Genomic DNA, 15504 nt, shown 5'->3' with positions numbered 1-15504 from the left:
TACATGACTTTGGACAAGTCACTTAACCTAAGTTTGTAATTCCTCATCTCTAATACGTGGCAAGTAATACAGGTTCTTTATTTTTTATCTGCAACTTACCACCCCCATCCAAAAATGCTTTTGTAAACTGAAAAAGAAAAACCTTTACCGGGAAGACAGGGGAGGTGGTGAATTTTGGTGCCAAAACTCATTTGATGCCAAAACCTGAACTGAAATGGCATGAAAGTATTCTAATATCTATCTATCTATCTGTCTATCATCTATCTATCTATATCTATCATCTCTATCCTTTATCATCTACTATCCATTATCTATCCATCGATCACATTAACCAGAAGACATTAAAAGCTATTTTAATACTTCCAAATCGTAGTAGCTTGACACAGTATAAGCTTATTTACCACTCACACACAGTGAAATACGAGTGGGGAATGGGGTTCCGTTCCATGTAGTCATGCAGAGATCCAGCCTCCTCCTACTTGGCTGGAAGGCGAACTGAAATATGTAACCTCACAGTCTCCATAGATGGGAAGACAGAGGAAGGAGATGTGGTCACTTCCACTAATCTCCCAGTGGTCAAAACTCAGTCCTGGTGCCACCTAGCTGCAGGAGAGGCTGGGAATACGGCCTAATCATGTGATCATAGAGCAGAGCACATGGACATTGGATCAGTAGTGCTCTCTGCCATATTTACTGTTTATCATAGTTTTACTGAACAAATGTTACACCCTTGATTATAGCATACTGCAGACCCTGCAGGAGACATTAAATAATATAGAGTATAGGCACAGCATTACGTTTGTAAAATCTGCAAGACTCTGAATGAAACTCAGCTGACTCCAAGGATTTCAGATGAGGGACTGGGGACCTACATATTCCTCACCGGCAGGATAGCACAGTTGCTTAGAGATGCATTCTGGGCCAGAGTGCTTGGGTTTGAATCCTGGCTCTCCTACTTTCTAGCTGTGTGACCTTGGGCAGGTTGCTTAACTTCTCTGTGAATCTCTTTCCTCATTTGCTAAAATGACAAGTTACTATATGTAATTCATTCAGCCCAATGCCTGACTCATAATGAGTGCTAAACAAGGGTCAGCTGGTATTATTGTGTGTAGCTATTACTATTGTTAATGTTATTTTTACACACTTAGTACAGTGATTGACACACATTAAGTGCTTGTTTTATAATCAGATGCAGAGCAATCTTTCACAGCATCACAGAGCAATCATCTGGCCTGTGCTTGAATGTTTTCAGTGTTATAAGATCACTATGTAATAAGATGACCAATGTCATTCTTAACTGGCTTCATTAGAAAAATCTCCCTTGTAGGGGGAAGTTTATAGCAATACAAGCCCACCTTAAGAAGCAGGAAACATCTCGAATAAACAACCTAAACTTGCACCTCAAGCAATTAGAGAAAGAAGAACAAAAAAATCCCAAAGCTAGCAGAAGGAAAGAAATCATAAAAATCAGATCAGAAATAAATGAAAAAGAAATGAAGGAAACAATAGCAAAGATCAATAAAACTAAAAGCTGGTTCTTTGAGAAGATAAACAAAATAGATAAACCACTAGCCAGACTCATCAAGAAAAAAAGGGAGAAGACTCAAATCAATAGAATTAGAAATGAAAAAGGAGAAGTAACAACTGACACTGCAGAAATAAAAAAGATCGTGAGAGATTATTACAAGCAACTCTATGCCAATAAAATGGACAATCTGGAAGAAATGGACAAATTCTTAGAAATGCACAACCTGCCAAGACTGAATCAGGAAGAAATAGAAAATATGAATAGACCAATCACAAGCACTGAAATTGAAACTGTGATTAAAAATCTTCCAACAAACAAAAGCCCAGGACCAGATGGCTTCACAGGCGAATTCTATCAAACATTTAGAGAAGAGCTAACACCTATCCTTCTCAAACTCTTCCAAAATATAGCAGAGGGAGGAACACTCCCAAATTCCTTCTACAAGGCCACCATCACCTTGATACCAAAACCAGACAAGGATGTCACAAAGAAAGAAAACTACAGGCCAGTATCACTGATGAACATAGATGCAAAAATCCTCAACAAAATACTAGCAAACAGAATCCAACAGCACATTAAAAGGATCATACACCATGATCAAGTGGGGTTTATTCCAGGAATGCAAGGATTCTTCAAATCTATCAATGTGATAAATTATATTAACAAACTGAAGGAGAAAAACCATATGGTCATCTCAACAGATGCAGAGAAAGCTTTTGGCAAAATTCAACACCCATTTGTGATAAAGACCCTGCAGAAAGTAGGCATAGAGGGAACTTTCCTCAACATAATAAAGGCCATATATGACAAGCCCACAGCCAACATCATCCTCAATGGTGAAAAACTGAAAGCATTTCCACTAAGATCAGGAACAAGACAAGGTTGCCCACTCTCACCACTCTTATTCAACATAGTTTTGGAAGTTTTAGCCACAGCAATCAGAGAAGAAAAGGAAATAAAAGGAATCCAAATTGGAAAAGAAGAAGTAAAGCTGTCACTGTTTGCAGATGATATGATACTATACATAGAGAATCCTAAAGATGCTACCAGAAAACTACTAGAGCTAATCAATGAATTTGATAAAGTAGCAGGATACAAAATTAATGCACAGAAATCTCTGGCATTCCTATACACTAATGATGAAAAATCTGAAAGTAAAATCAAGAAAACACTCCCATTTACCATTGCAACAAAAAGAATAAAATATCTAGGAATAAACCTACCTAAGGAGACAAAAGATCTGTATGCAGAAAATTATAAGACACTGATGAAAGAAATTAAAGATGATACAAATAGATGGAGAGATATACAATGTTCTTGGATTGGAAGAATCAACATTGAGAAAATGACTCTACTACCCAAAGCAATCTATAGATTCAATGCAATCCCTATCAAACTACCACTGGCATTTTTCACAGAACTAGAAGAAAAAATTTCACAATTTGTATGGAAACACAAAAGACCCCAAATAGCCAAAGCAATACTGAGAACGAAAAATGGAGTTGGAGGAATCAGGCTCCCTGACTTCAGACTATACTACAAAGCTACAGTAATCAAGAGAGTATGGTACTGGCACAAAAACAGAAAGATAGATCAATGGAACAGGACAGAAAGCCCAGAGATAAACCCACGCACATATGGACACCTTATCTTTGATAAAGGTGGCAGGAATGTACAGTGGAGAAAGGACAGCCTCTTCAATAAGTGGTGCTGGGAAAACTGGACAGATACATGTAAAAGTATGAGATTAGATCACTCCCTAACACCATACACAAAAATAAGCTCAAAATGGATTAAAGACCTAAATGTAAGGCCAGAAACTATCAAACTCTTAGAGGAAAACAGGCAGAACACTCTATGACATAAATCACAGCAAGATCCTTTCTGACCCACCTCCTAGAGAAATGGAAATAAAAACAAAACTAATCAAATGGGACCTAATGAAACTTCAAAGCTTTTGCACAGCAAAGGAAACCATAAACAAGACCAAAAGACAACCCTCAGAATGGGAGAAAATATTTGCAAATGAAGCAACTGACAAAGGATTCATCTCCAAAATTTACAAGCAGCTCATGCAGCTCAATAACAAAAAAACAAAAAACCCAATCCAAAAATGGGCAGAAGACCTAAATAGACATTTCTCCAAAGAAGATATACAGACTGCCAACAAACACATGAAAGAATGCTCAACATCATTAATCATTAGAAAAATGCAAATCAAAACTACAATGAGATATCATCTCACACCAGTCAGAATGGCCATCATCAAAAAATCTAGAAACAATAAATGCTGGAGAGGGTGTGGAGAAAAGGGAACACTCTTGCACTGCTGGTGGGAATGTGAATTGGTTCAGCCACTATGGAGAACAGTATGGAAGTTCCTTAAAAAACTACAAATAGAACTACCATATGAGCCAGCAATCCCACTACTGGGCATATACCCTGAGAAAACCAAAATTCAAAAAGAGTCATGTACCAAAATGTTCATTGCAGCTCTATTTACAATAGCCCGGAGATGGAAACAACCTAAGTGCCCATCATAAGATGAATGGATAAAGAAGACGTGGCACATATATACAATGGAATATTACTCAGCTATAAAAAGAAACAAAATTGAGCTATTTGTAATGAGGTGGATAGACCTAGAGTCTGTCATACAGAGTGAAGTAAGTCAGAAAGAAAAAGACAAATACCGTATGCTAACACATATATATGGAATTTAAGAAAAAAAAATGTCATGAAGAACCTAGGGGTAAGACAGGAATAAAGACACAGACCTACTGGAGAACGGACTTGAGGATATGGGGAGGGGGAAGGGTGAGCTGTGACAGGGCGAGAGAGAGGCATGGACATATATACACTAACAAACGTAAGGTAGATAGCTAGTGGGAAGCAGCGGCATGGCACAGGGATATTGGCTCGGTGCTTTGTGCCGCCTGGAGGGGTGGGAGAGGGAGGGTGGGAGGGAGGGAGACGCAAGAGGGAAGAGATATGGGAACATATGTATATGTATAACTGATTCACTTTGTTATAAAGCAGAAACTAACACACCATTGTAAAGCAATTATACCCCAATAAAGATGTTAAAAAAAAAAAAAAAAGAAAAAAAATATCTCCCTTGTAGAAACCACTGTGGTTAACATCTAATAAATACTGAGGACATATTTGGTGCTGGGTACTCAGCCAAGCCCCTAAATGACATCACTCTGTCATCCTTCCTTTACCCTATGAAGTAGCTTTGCTTGCTGATGGTTCGCAGAGATGAACACTAAGCCCAGAGGGTTGAACTACTCAGCCCAGGGTCTCACAGCCACTTGGTGGTGAAGGGGTTTTAGATCCAGTAATATCTGGATCCAGGACCCCTCCTGTCTTACTCACTCTACCCTTTGGAATTAAGCAAATTAAGTAGGAAACTTCCATTTTTATCTCAGAATCAGGACGGTCTCTGCTGTGCCTCTCAAGATGCTTTTGTTACCCCCAAATATGTTCATTGCCTAATCATCTCTGTTTTCTAGAGACTTTTCAGGTAGGTAATCAATTTAGAAACATAACTACAATAACTTAGTTTTAATTTTGATTTAACATTTATTAATTTAACCATTGGTTTGTCTTTAAAGAAAACAATTTTTTTACCAACATGCTTATAGTATATAGCCATCATAACTAATTTCCCAAATTTTAACCAGCATTCGTCACAATTACTGTGACGAATATTACGTATTACAATAGCGACATTATGCATGGTTCCATATCATTAACACCAGACTAAATTTACATGTGAAACTGGATACAATGTGCTACAAGTAATTGATGGAATGTTTCTGATACATTAAGGAAGTTCAAGTAATGAAATCACTAGCAGTCTTTGTCTTACTCAAACTAGCTATGAAAGATTGTATTAGGTGAACTGGAATGTTTGACTTTTATGTTATGGCTAAACTAAGGCCGGTGCTGGAATTAATCTTGCTGGTAAAGTGCAGCAGACACTAATACGATATTGTTCGTAGGCTGCCAAATCGGAAGAAACGTTACAGGGGACTGGTACCTATGACCATCTCACGTCTTCCCCACTAACTGCTGCTGCCACATCGGAGTCGACCCAACTGCTCTCGCCTTGACCACTGCCAGCTTCTCCTCCTATTTTCCCGGTGATATTTCTCGGTTAAGTTGTGGGATGACACATTGAGTTTCCTGGCCCAGAATCTTCATTTTAGTAGCGCTCAATCTCTATGAGCATCTAGTATGTGTGAGGAAGCACTTTGCTGCCCTGGTCATTCTGCCCCAGGGCCAAACTGAATGACCTCTCAGCAGGCTGCACCTCCCTTTTGTCATCCTGACTCTACAAAGTGTTGAAATGTAAGTCTACCAATTTAATTTTAATATCTCTTGAACTTGTCTCCTCCTCTCCAATGCCTTAACTGTAGTTCGGGCTGACATCAGCTCCTGTCTGGACCCTTGGATAAATAGCTGCTAAATGGACTTGTTTCTAGGAACACAGCTCTGATACCTTAACTTCCCCACTGAAAATTCTCCAAGGGCGCCTCACCTCCTGCAAGATAATTCAGCCTCCTTAGCATCCTGCCTCAGATGTGTGAGGATCTGTCCTCCGCCTCCTTACACAGCTTTCCTGTCACCCTCCTCTTTTGTATTCCACCTTCTAGGTGGTTTACAAATGCTTTCTCTTCATTCCCAGGCCTCTGCCTCACTCCCACTGCTTCCCATCCTGAGCCATTATTCTCTTGAGCATCTCCGGCTTGTCCTTCAGACCTAGTTCATCAAGTCCATGGACAGGCTTCCCTGATACAGCCCCACCAGTGCCCTTCCTTGTTGATTCCACACCATCATCTGCTTTCCTTTATCCTGGCACTCACTGAAATTTCTGCTCATGTGTAAGATGCACCCTTCCCAATCCTAAATATGCATACCCTCTAAGTTATCTGGTTCCCATTATAAACAGTGACAATTCTGCCCCCAATTCCAGTGTGTGAGTGGGGATTTCCTCACACCATCAAGTTATCTCCAACACCAGATGTGTGTCTTATAATTGAACTTAACGCTGGTACTTTCTACCTGGAGACAGAGCCAGATACTACATCATTGCCCCCTCCCAGCCCCCAGCTTCAGATGCTACTTGCAAGTATAGGTTGTCACCTGTGCTTCTGACCAATGGGTTACATATTGGAGGTTCCAACAAACCTTTTCTAGGGTTCAGTGACTTTGCTAGAGCAGCTCACAGAACTCAGAAAAACATTTACTTACTAGATTACTTGTTTTTTGTAAGAGGATATATCTCAGGAACATCCAAGTGGAAGAGGTGCACAGAGCAAGGCATGGGGAAAGGGCTTGAGCTTCCATGCCCTCTCAGAGCGCCCAGCTCTTCCTAAATCTCCAGGTGTTCACCAACTGGGAAGCTCTCTGAATCCTGTCCTTTTGGGTTTTTAAGGAGGCTTCATTACAGAGGCATGATTGATTAAATCATCGGCCATTGGTGACTGAACTCAGTCTCTAGCTCCTCTCCCCTCTCAGGAGGACAGGACGGAGGGACTGAAAGTTCCAACTCTCTATAATCAAGTGGTTGGTTCTCCTGGCAACCAGCCCCCACCTCTAGCTGAGGTTCAAAATTCACCTCATTAACATAACAAAAGACATCTTTGTTGTTCTCCTCACTTAAAACCCAATGTTTTAGGAGCTCTTTGTCAGAAACTGGGGACTAAGACCAAATATATATTTCTTTTCTTGGATATATATTTCTTATTATAAATCATAATATCACACATATATTAAAGAGTGATGATAATTCTACTCGCTAGAGACAAAGCACAGCCATTCAGAATATAAGCAAATAGATGATTTACACATTCTACCCATGTAATATAAATAAAATATACATAAAAGAAAATAATACATAATATATAAGTAAATGTAATAAATATATAAATAAAATATATTTTATTTATTATTATTCTATTATAAATAAATAATGTATTTAGCTATGTGAATACTCGGGACATATTTCATCTTACTGATGCTTACATGTAGTATTTTATGAACAAAATTAAATACAAATCACTTGAAGTACCTAATTTGAAAAGGGATTTCCTTATAAAATTGTCAGTGTGGTGAATGTAGCATTTTGTTATATTTAATTTCTTTCTTCTATCTCTCACTTACGGACCTTCGAGAGCAGGGTTTTTATCAGCTTTGTATTTCCAAGGCCTACCACAGTAACAGGCCCACAGTGGATGCCAGTAAATACTAATTAAATTGTTTGCTTTCTGGGTTTGCTCTCATGCAGTTGGGAAAATGCACTTTTCTTGTATAAACACACAGAAAGTACTAGAAAGCAAACTCAATGTGTGCTGTCATTCGCACTTATTTTGAAAGATAAGAGCAGCTTCTTGACAATACAATGAGGGAAAGTAACTGTTCTTAGGCTTTTTCTTTCCTCTCCTCAAAAATTATCAGGCAGTACTAAGAGAGAAGTTTATAACAATAGATGCCTACATTAAAAAAAGGAGAGATGTCTCAAATAGGCAATGTAACTTTATCCCTCAAAGAGACAGAGAAAGCACAAACTAAGCTTAAATTAGAAAGAGGAAATAACAAAAATTAGAGCAGAAATAAATAAAATAGAGAATAGAAAAACAATAGAAAAAAAATCAATGAAACCAAGAGTTGGTGTTTTGAAAAGGTAGACAAAATTGACAAACCCTTAGCTGGACTAAGAAAAAAAGAGAGAAGACTCAAATAAATAAATAAATCAGAACTGAAAGAGGAAATATTGTAACTGATGTTACAGAAACAAAAAGAACCATAAGAGACTACTATGAAAAATTCTGCGCCCACAGATTGGATAACCTAAAGAAAAAGTGGATAAATTCCTAGATACACACACACAACTTACCAAGATTGAATCATGAAGAAATAGAAAGTCTGAACAGACCTGTAACTAGGAGATTGACTCAGTAATCAAAAACCTCCCAACAAAGAAAAGCCCAGCAGCAGATGTCTTCACTGGTGAATTCTTCCAAACATTTAAAGAACTAACACCAATGCTTTTCAAACTCTTTCAAAGAATTGATGTGGAAGGAATACTTCCAAATGAGGTCAGCATTACCCTGGTGCCAAAGCCAGACAAAGACATCACAAGAAAACTACAGGCCAATATTCCTGATAAACACAGATGCAAAAATCCTCAACAAAACACTAGTAAACCAAATCCAACAGCACATTAAAAAGATCATGCACCATGACCAAGTAGAATTTATCCCTGGGATGGAAAGCTGAATCAACATATGAAAATCAATTAATGTGATACACCAGACTGACAGAATTAAGGGTACAAATCATATGATCATCTCAATAGATGCAGAAAAAGCATCTACTGACAAATTCAATACCCTTTCATGATATATACTGTCAACTAGGAAAAGAAGGAAAGTATCTCTACATAATAAAGGCCATACATGAAAAGGCCATAGCTAACATCACACTCCGTGGAGAAAAACAGAAACCTTTCAATGGAGAAAACTAGAAACCTTTCCTTCTAGGATTAGGAGCAGGGCAAGGATGCCTACTCTTGTTGAGTGTTCTTATTACAATAATAATAATAATAATAATAACAATAATAATAATAATAATAATAATAATAATAAAGGAATAAAAGGCTCAAAAAGCAAAAAAAAAAAAAAAAAAAAAAAAAAATGACACCACCAAACTCAAATTTTCACCTTAGAAGCACTAAATCCCTTTCAATGTGTCTAAAGTCAAAGCATATTAAAAAAAAAAAAATCTAAGACTTACCTCAAAACTTACAGCTCCATTGTGGTCCGTATCAAATGCATTGAACAGAAAATGTGCGTATGTGGTAGAGTCTGAAATGTTGAAAATAAAATAATAAGTTAGCATTTCATTATCCTACAAAGGATTTGTATAGCATGTCCCAAGCCTCTTTCTATCTAGGAAAATCTACTCTACCTCCTTTGACTTGTGCTTTCTTATCAGCTGCCCACCTTCTCTCCATAGAGGATTGTAATTTGAGATTCATAGGTGTGAGTTACCTACAGAGGCCATTGGTGACAGAAGCTCTCTAAGTTTCTGGCTGGAAATGCTCTGAACACATGGGAGACTTAGGTGATATTACTGACCCTGGGATGAGTAATGTTACCATAGGTGGGTGTGAGGATTAACAAGATGCATCTGGAAATCGCATAGTGCTTGGCAGGGACTATCTCTAGAAGAAGTAACATAATAAAAATACTAATAATGAGGCACAGATGAATTGCTATTATTGGTGTTGTTATTATTAGTTTGTTCATTTTACAACCCAGATAAGGATATCAGGACTCAGAGAAGTTGAGAAACGGACTCAGAGAAGTTGAGAAATTTGCCCAAAGTCACACAGTCCATACGGAGTAGAGTGGAATATAACTTAGGTCTTTCTGACCAAAAAGCTAAGCTAGCCCATAGCCAGTAAGGCTGCCTGATGAAGTGGAAACCAGGGTGATTTGGGAAGTTTCTGAGGCCATGTTGAAAGTGGATTGTGTGGTCCTAAAGGTTCCCAGTTGAAAGCAGTGAGGAGCTCCTGCTTTGCCTGGGTCCTGGATGGGATTAGAGGCTCTGGGCAATGGTAGACAGCTTTGGACAGCTCTTTTGTCCCAGTGCCACACGATGGTACCTAATGATACTGAAGTTCTCTGAAATCTAACACTTCCTCTGAGTTTGCTTCAAGTAGGTTATTTCCCTCTAATTTTTCTTTCCTTCCATTTTTCTCCTTTGTCTCCCTAATCTCTGAAATTTCTGCCTTTATATTTTTAAAGTATATGTATTTTTCTTATTGTTTTCTTTTCTTAGTGCACAGTTTTCATTTTTAAGTGCTTCTGTGCTTGACCCTTGATCAAATTTACGTGATTCTTTTAAATGTTTCATCTCATGGGTTTTAGCCTTTTATTGTAACCTTTTTTATATTAAAAAATTATAACCTTTTAGCTCATTGGCTCTAGCCTTATATCTTCTTTTTAAAACCTCATCTATTTCTATTTTATAACTTTTAACCTTTATTTTTACTGGGATTTAGCAAAACTTCTGTTCGCCTTTTACTTTATGAATTGCTTTTTGAAGACTGTCAAGAAAGTAAGTCATAGAAGCAGGAGTAGAGAATAGCTCTCCCCAAATAAGAGAGAGGTCAGAGGTCAGGCAAACTTCTCTCCTAGCTCTCAAGCATCCATGGCCTGTGTATGGACTGTCTTCCCTGAATGCTTCACCCCAATGGTTAACTCTGTTGCAGGCCATATATTTCACAAGGTAAATTGTATACTCAGTTTCTCAAAATGGTGGTGGTACTTTCTTTCACCTCTTATCTTGAAATATGATGTGAGGAACCACTTATTTTTAAACGTATGAATTAATAACACTGTTTACAATGAGCCAAACAGGCACCACAATTGGGCCTTAACGGTATGTAAAACTGTTGTTTGTAGAGTGGATGTCTATCTTGTGTTTATTGGTCACAGGAAGAAGCCCTTTCGGGTATGAAACCAGGGTTTTGACTACAATCAATTTAGTGAGATTGTTGGGAAGTTCCATATAGAATTATCAAGAATTGTCAGTCTATTTCTATTTGCAAAGTTGTTTTGCTCTCAACAGTACTTTTACATAGACTTCTTGAACTATTTAGTGCCCTATGGAGAAATGAGCTGACAGATGGTATGCTAAACTTATTTTCAGGGAAGAAAAAATAAGGGATTTTGCATATTTTAAAATGAGCTTCATTAAGCAGGTCTCTTGTTACTTTATTTATACAGTAAGAGTAAATGCCTTTACCTTAGCAAGCAGAACTCACCATGAATAATGGCTCAGAACAAACGATGTTGGCAACTTTTAAAAACTTAAAACACAAGATAATGTAGGCATACAATAATTACCATCCTTCTCAGATGAGGTTGTTCTAGTTTAAAGCTTGACACATGGGACACACACTCTCAAGGTTTTCCCTAATGTGGTTCAGAGGACGTCTTTTTCCTCTAAATGTACCTTGGCAAGTTTCCTGGAAGTGAAGCCAGTTTTCTAACCTACATATACCAGGCGGAGAGAGGTTGCTAATACAGTAGTGGAGTCAGATTGCCCGAATTTGAATCTCAGCTCTACCAACTATTAACTGTGTGACCTTGGGTGTGTTGTTTAACCTCTCTGTGACTCAATTTCCTCAGCTACAAAATGATAACAATATGTACTTCAGAGAGTCATCATAAAGAGATTAAATGAGGTACTATACCCAAAGTTCTTAGAACGTCCTAGGCAAATATTAAATGTTCACTAATTATTAGCTATCATTATTAAATGTCATCAAATTTTTTTTTACAGATTAATACAGTTCACCTGAAAACATTTCTATATTTTGTGAACTCTCAATTGTGTATCTAAGTGACTGAAGTTCTAACCTAATGGAACTTCATGCTCAGTGCAAACCAGTACAATTATATCATGAATGGTACTGAGTTTCTGACAGAGTTTGGATTTCTTCAGTAGACATCTGGAGACAGTGAAAGATTTTAAAGAAGGGGAATGATGCTACTAGCTTTGATGGGGTGAGAGGAAGGAGATAAGGCGTTGGAAGTGTCTGACTGGGCACAGAGGTGGATTCTGTAGAGAAAAAGGAAACTGTCCACAAAACCATCTTGGTCTGATTCCATCTGACTGTGCTCTTCTTAAATACTCAGTAAATATTTGCTAAAAGGATGAATAACTGGCATCCTGGATTCTAGATTTCAGTACAGTTCAGGGCTCAAAAGAAATGGCAATGGTTTCTGCTCTTCCCATATGAGCTGACAGTCTTCTTTGACCATAATTCCTTCCATATAACAAAAAGTTACTGAGTATCATATGATGACTTTGCTCAGTTTCCTGTAATTTTACTTGTGAAGCTGAAAATTAAGTGTTGAAATTTTACAGTTAGGGGACAAAATTTGTGGAGTCTTAAGATAGGAAGTGATCTTGGATACCATTTAGCTATTTATCTACATTTAACAAAGGCGGGAAGTGGGTGTAGGTAATGTTAGGGACGTCGTTATGGTCACCTAGTTAGTTAACGGTAGAGTTGGTAATGAAATCAAGACATTCCAACACTAACTCTTAGAAATAAAGGATGTTAGAACAGAAGGAAAACATGAGGATTCTTCTGTTCCACATCTGGTGAAGGAACAACCTGAGGCCCAGAGAAATAAGCTATTTGAGTCACACATTTTCGTGGGGGCAGAGAGTCTATCTGTAAACTCAGGACTCTTGACCTAGTCCAGTGTCTTTAACCCAGTTATGACCAGAGCACAGTGATGATACCAACTAATCCCTTGGTTGGAAAGGCCATGGATACACATGCATTTCAGAATATTTAAACAAATACACTTGATTATCATGTTCCAGGTCTGTGGTTGAAATCAGTCTGGTTGATTTCTTTCTTCCACCACAAATCCCCTACTCCCACCTGAATTCAGGCAAAAGGTACAGACTTAGATTAATGCATTTGAATATACAATTCATGGCAATGTTACTACAGTAAGGCAGGTTCACATACATGAGTGGTAGTCTCTGTTAAGTATGTTCTCTCTAAATCACCCTGAAAATTCCTAGAAATATTGTCTGCGCATGAGAAGGATAATCAGTGGGTGGAGTTATTTGGAAAAAAAATTTAAACCTTTATGTCCATAGAGCTCATCTAAGTGCCTCAAGTGTCTTGAACGCAGTGATTGTTCGATAAATATTTGTTGACTTAGATTCTTCTGACTGAAGCTCATTGATTCGTTCCTTCAGTAGCTGTTTATCAGGTGCCTTGTATAGTCAAAGCAAATGCAAAATTCCGATAACAGAAGCAGGAGTAGCCCAGGAAATTGGAATTTTCATGAGCTTTAAAAATGCCTGGTGAGCTAAGAGTTTCTAAGCTAAGGTTTCCCCTGTACGTGGCACTGAAAAGCATTGCTGGGCTTCCCTGGTGGCGCAGTGGTTGAGAGTCCGCCTGCCGATGCAGGGGACACGGGTTTGTGCCTCGGTCTGGGAGGATCCCACATGCCGCGGAGTGGCTGGGCCCGTAAGCCATGGCCGCTGAGCCTGCGCGTCTGGAGCCTGTGCTCCGCCACGGTAGAGGCCACAACAGTGAGAGGCCCGCGTACCGAAGGAAAAAAAAAAAGAAAAGCATTGCTGTAATGATACAGGTAATGGCACAAACAAGCCATTTCCTCTCGGCTTGTTTTATAGGAGACATACTTTATCCCTTACAAACAGGAAGATTCTGTTCAGTCCAGCTGTGCTGACATCCAGAACTCCAAACAAGTCGTGCTTGGTAAACCATCTTGCTAAGAAGTAGAGAAAACTAAAGAGCCTGACACAGTACAAACTGCAGACGGTTCTGGCAATAAGACAAAGAACCTCCCTGGAGGAAACTGTGAGACATTGTGATTTATGGACCCATCATTATTACGACTCATAATGAGAGACATCTGTTGCTTTCAGGCCATCAACATAAATAAATGACTACACAGAAATGTGAGGATGGCCATAACATGGATTTGCCTGCCATCGGAGAATACATTCCTCCTTAGGACATTTTCCCTTTTCTAGCGGCACTGCAAGATACAATTTGCATGCGCGATATTAATTTTTAAAATTGCAAGTCATCATTTTTAAAAATATTTCATTTCCTTCAGTAATGCTGGCTGCTTTTAGATTTATGCATTCAATTAACAGGAATAATCAATGAATTTTTAAGAGTGCAAAAGTGATCTTTCCACAAATCCCTTTGGACTTTGTAACAAGAATCCCTTGCAAAGGATTGTGCTTAAGTAGATGTTCTCTAATGTTGAAATGTTATTTTTCAGATAAGGATAAAATTTTAATGTGGAGTTGTATCCAATTTGTAGCATGTAATAACTTTCATTTGAGATAATCAAAAAATAAAAGATTTCCATTTGTGCTAAGTGTTTTTTTTTTTTAATTTTTATTTATTTACTTATTTATTTTTGGCTCTGTTGTGTTTTCGTTGCTGTGTGCGGGCTTTCTCTAGTTGCGGCGAGCCGGGGCTACTCTTCCTCGCGGTGCGTGGGCTTCTCATTGAGGTATCTTCTCTTGTTGCAGAGCACGGGCTCTAGAGCGCAGGCTCAGTAGTTGTGGTGCACAGTCTTAGCTGCTCTGCGGCATGTGGGATCTTCCCGGATCAGGGCTTGAACCCGTGTCCCCTGCATTGGCAGGCGGATTCTTAACCACTGCACCCTCCATTTGTGCTAAGTGCTTTGATATTAATGCCTATCAATATATTGTCAGACAGTTTATAGTAAACATCATTCTTTTAAAAAAATTCCATGGTTTTTAATAATTTAGAAATATGTGTTAAACAAATGATATTCTAAATTCCTTATCTATTCAGACAAAGGATCCATTACAATCCTGGCATCAGACCCTATGACCAATACCTGTCTGTGGGCTGTTATTAATGAGATGGGGTTGGGGAAGTTGTCACCTATGATGTATCCAAATTCATGTAATAGTGGGTCATCCTGTGTTTTCTCCGAATTCTAATTTAATTCTTTGAAAAGTCCATCTTAAGTGAAACTTTCTAGTTTGATAATCCATGCCCAAAATTGAAATTTTCAATTTCAACTTCAAATTCAACCTAGTAAATATCTAAAGCCAAAAGTGAATCTAATTTTTGTATGAAATAATTAATATTTAAGTGTTGTATACATTCAAAGTGCCTTTTACAGATATTATCCCATGGTGAGGTGGATGTCATTCGTTCATCCATGCATTCACCCTGTTTTGCAGTGAGTATCTAGAGCAACTACTTGTCACTCACTGTTCCATGACCTGTGGACACAGCAGTGAGCAAAGCAGACAAAAACTTCCGTTCCCTTGGAGATGACATTCTAGTGGAAAAAGAGACAGTAAGCAACAACACAAACAAATGAAATATATATTACTAGATGCTCCTG

General features: G+C 38.3%; 2 protein-coding genes across 8 annotated transcripts in view; one reads left to right on the top strand and one right to left on the bottom strand.

Moving 5' to 3' along the window:
* The window catches only part of PACRGL (parkin coregulated like), a 51781-nt gene extending 37293 nt beyond the window's left edge, over positions 1 to 14488 (top strand). Inside the window, exons 11-12 of one of the 3 annotated variants that reach the window (XM_027103241.1) lie at positions 5536 to 5884; positions 13775 to 14488. The gene's annotated coding sequence lies outside the window, so the exon portion shown is untranslated. The remainder of the gene's footprint in view (positions 1 to 5535; positions 5885 to 13774) is intronic. The other 2 variants (XM_027103244.1, XM_027103242.1) reach the window with 2 other exon arrangements.
* The window catches only part of KCNIP4 (potassium voltage-gated channel interacting protein 4), a 1210069-nt gene that overhangs the window by 17513 nt on the left and 1177052 nt on the right, over positions 1 to 15504 (bottom strand). For all 5 annotated transcript variants that reach the window (XM_027103251.1, XM_027103255.1, XM_027103254.1 and 2 more), the window contains one exon: positions 9332 to 9402. In XM_027103251.1, the coding sequence (XP_026959052.1) occupies positions 9332 to 9402 (71 nt within the window). The remainder of the gene's footprint in view (positions 1 to 9331; positions 9403 to 15504) is intronic.

Source organism: Aethalodelphis obliquidens, unplaced genomic scaffold (genome assembly GCF_003676395.1).
Source record: "Aethalodelphis obliquidens isolate GAN/ISIS:26980383/991018 unplaced genomic scaffold, ASM367639v1 scaffold6, whole genome shotgun sequence".
Lineage (NCBI taxonomy): Eukaryota > Metazoa > Chordata > Mammalia > Artiodactyla > Delphinidae > Aethalodelphis > Aethalodelphis obliquidens.
The sequence above is the reverse complement of the archived record's forward strand: the minus strand, read 5'-3'. Positions and strand labels throughout refer to the sequence as shown.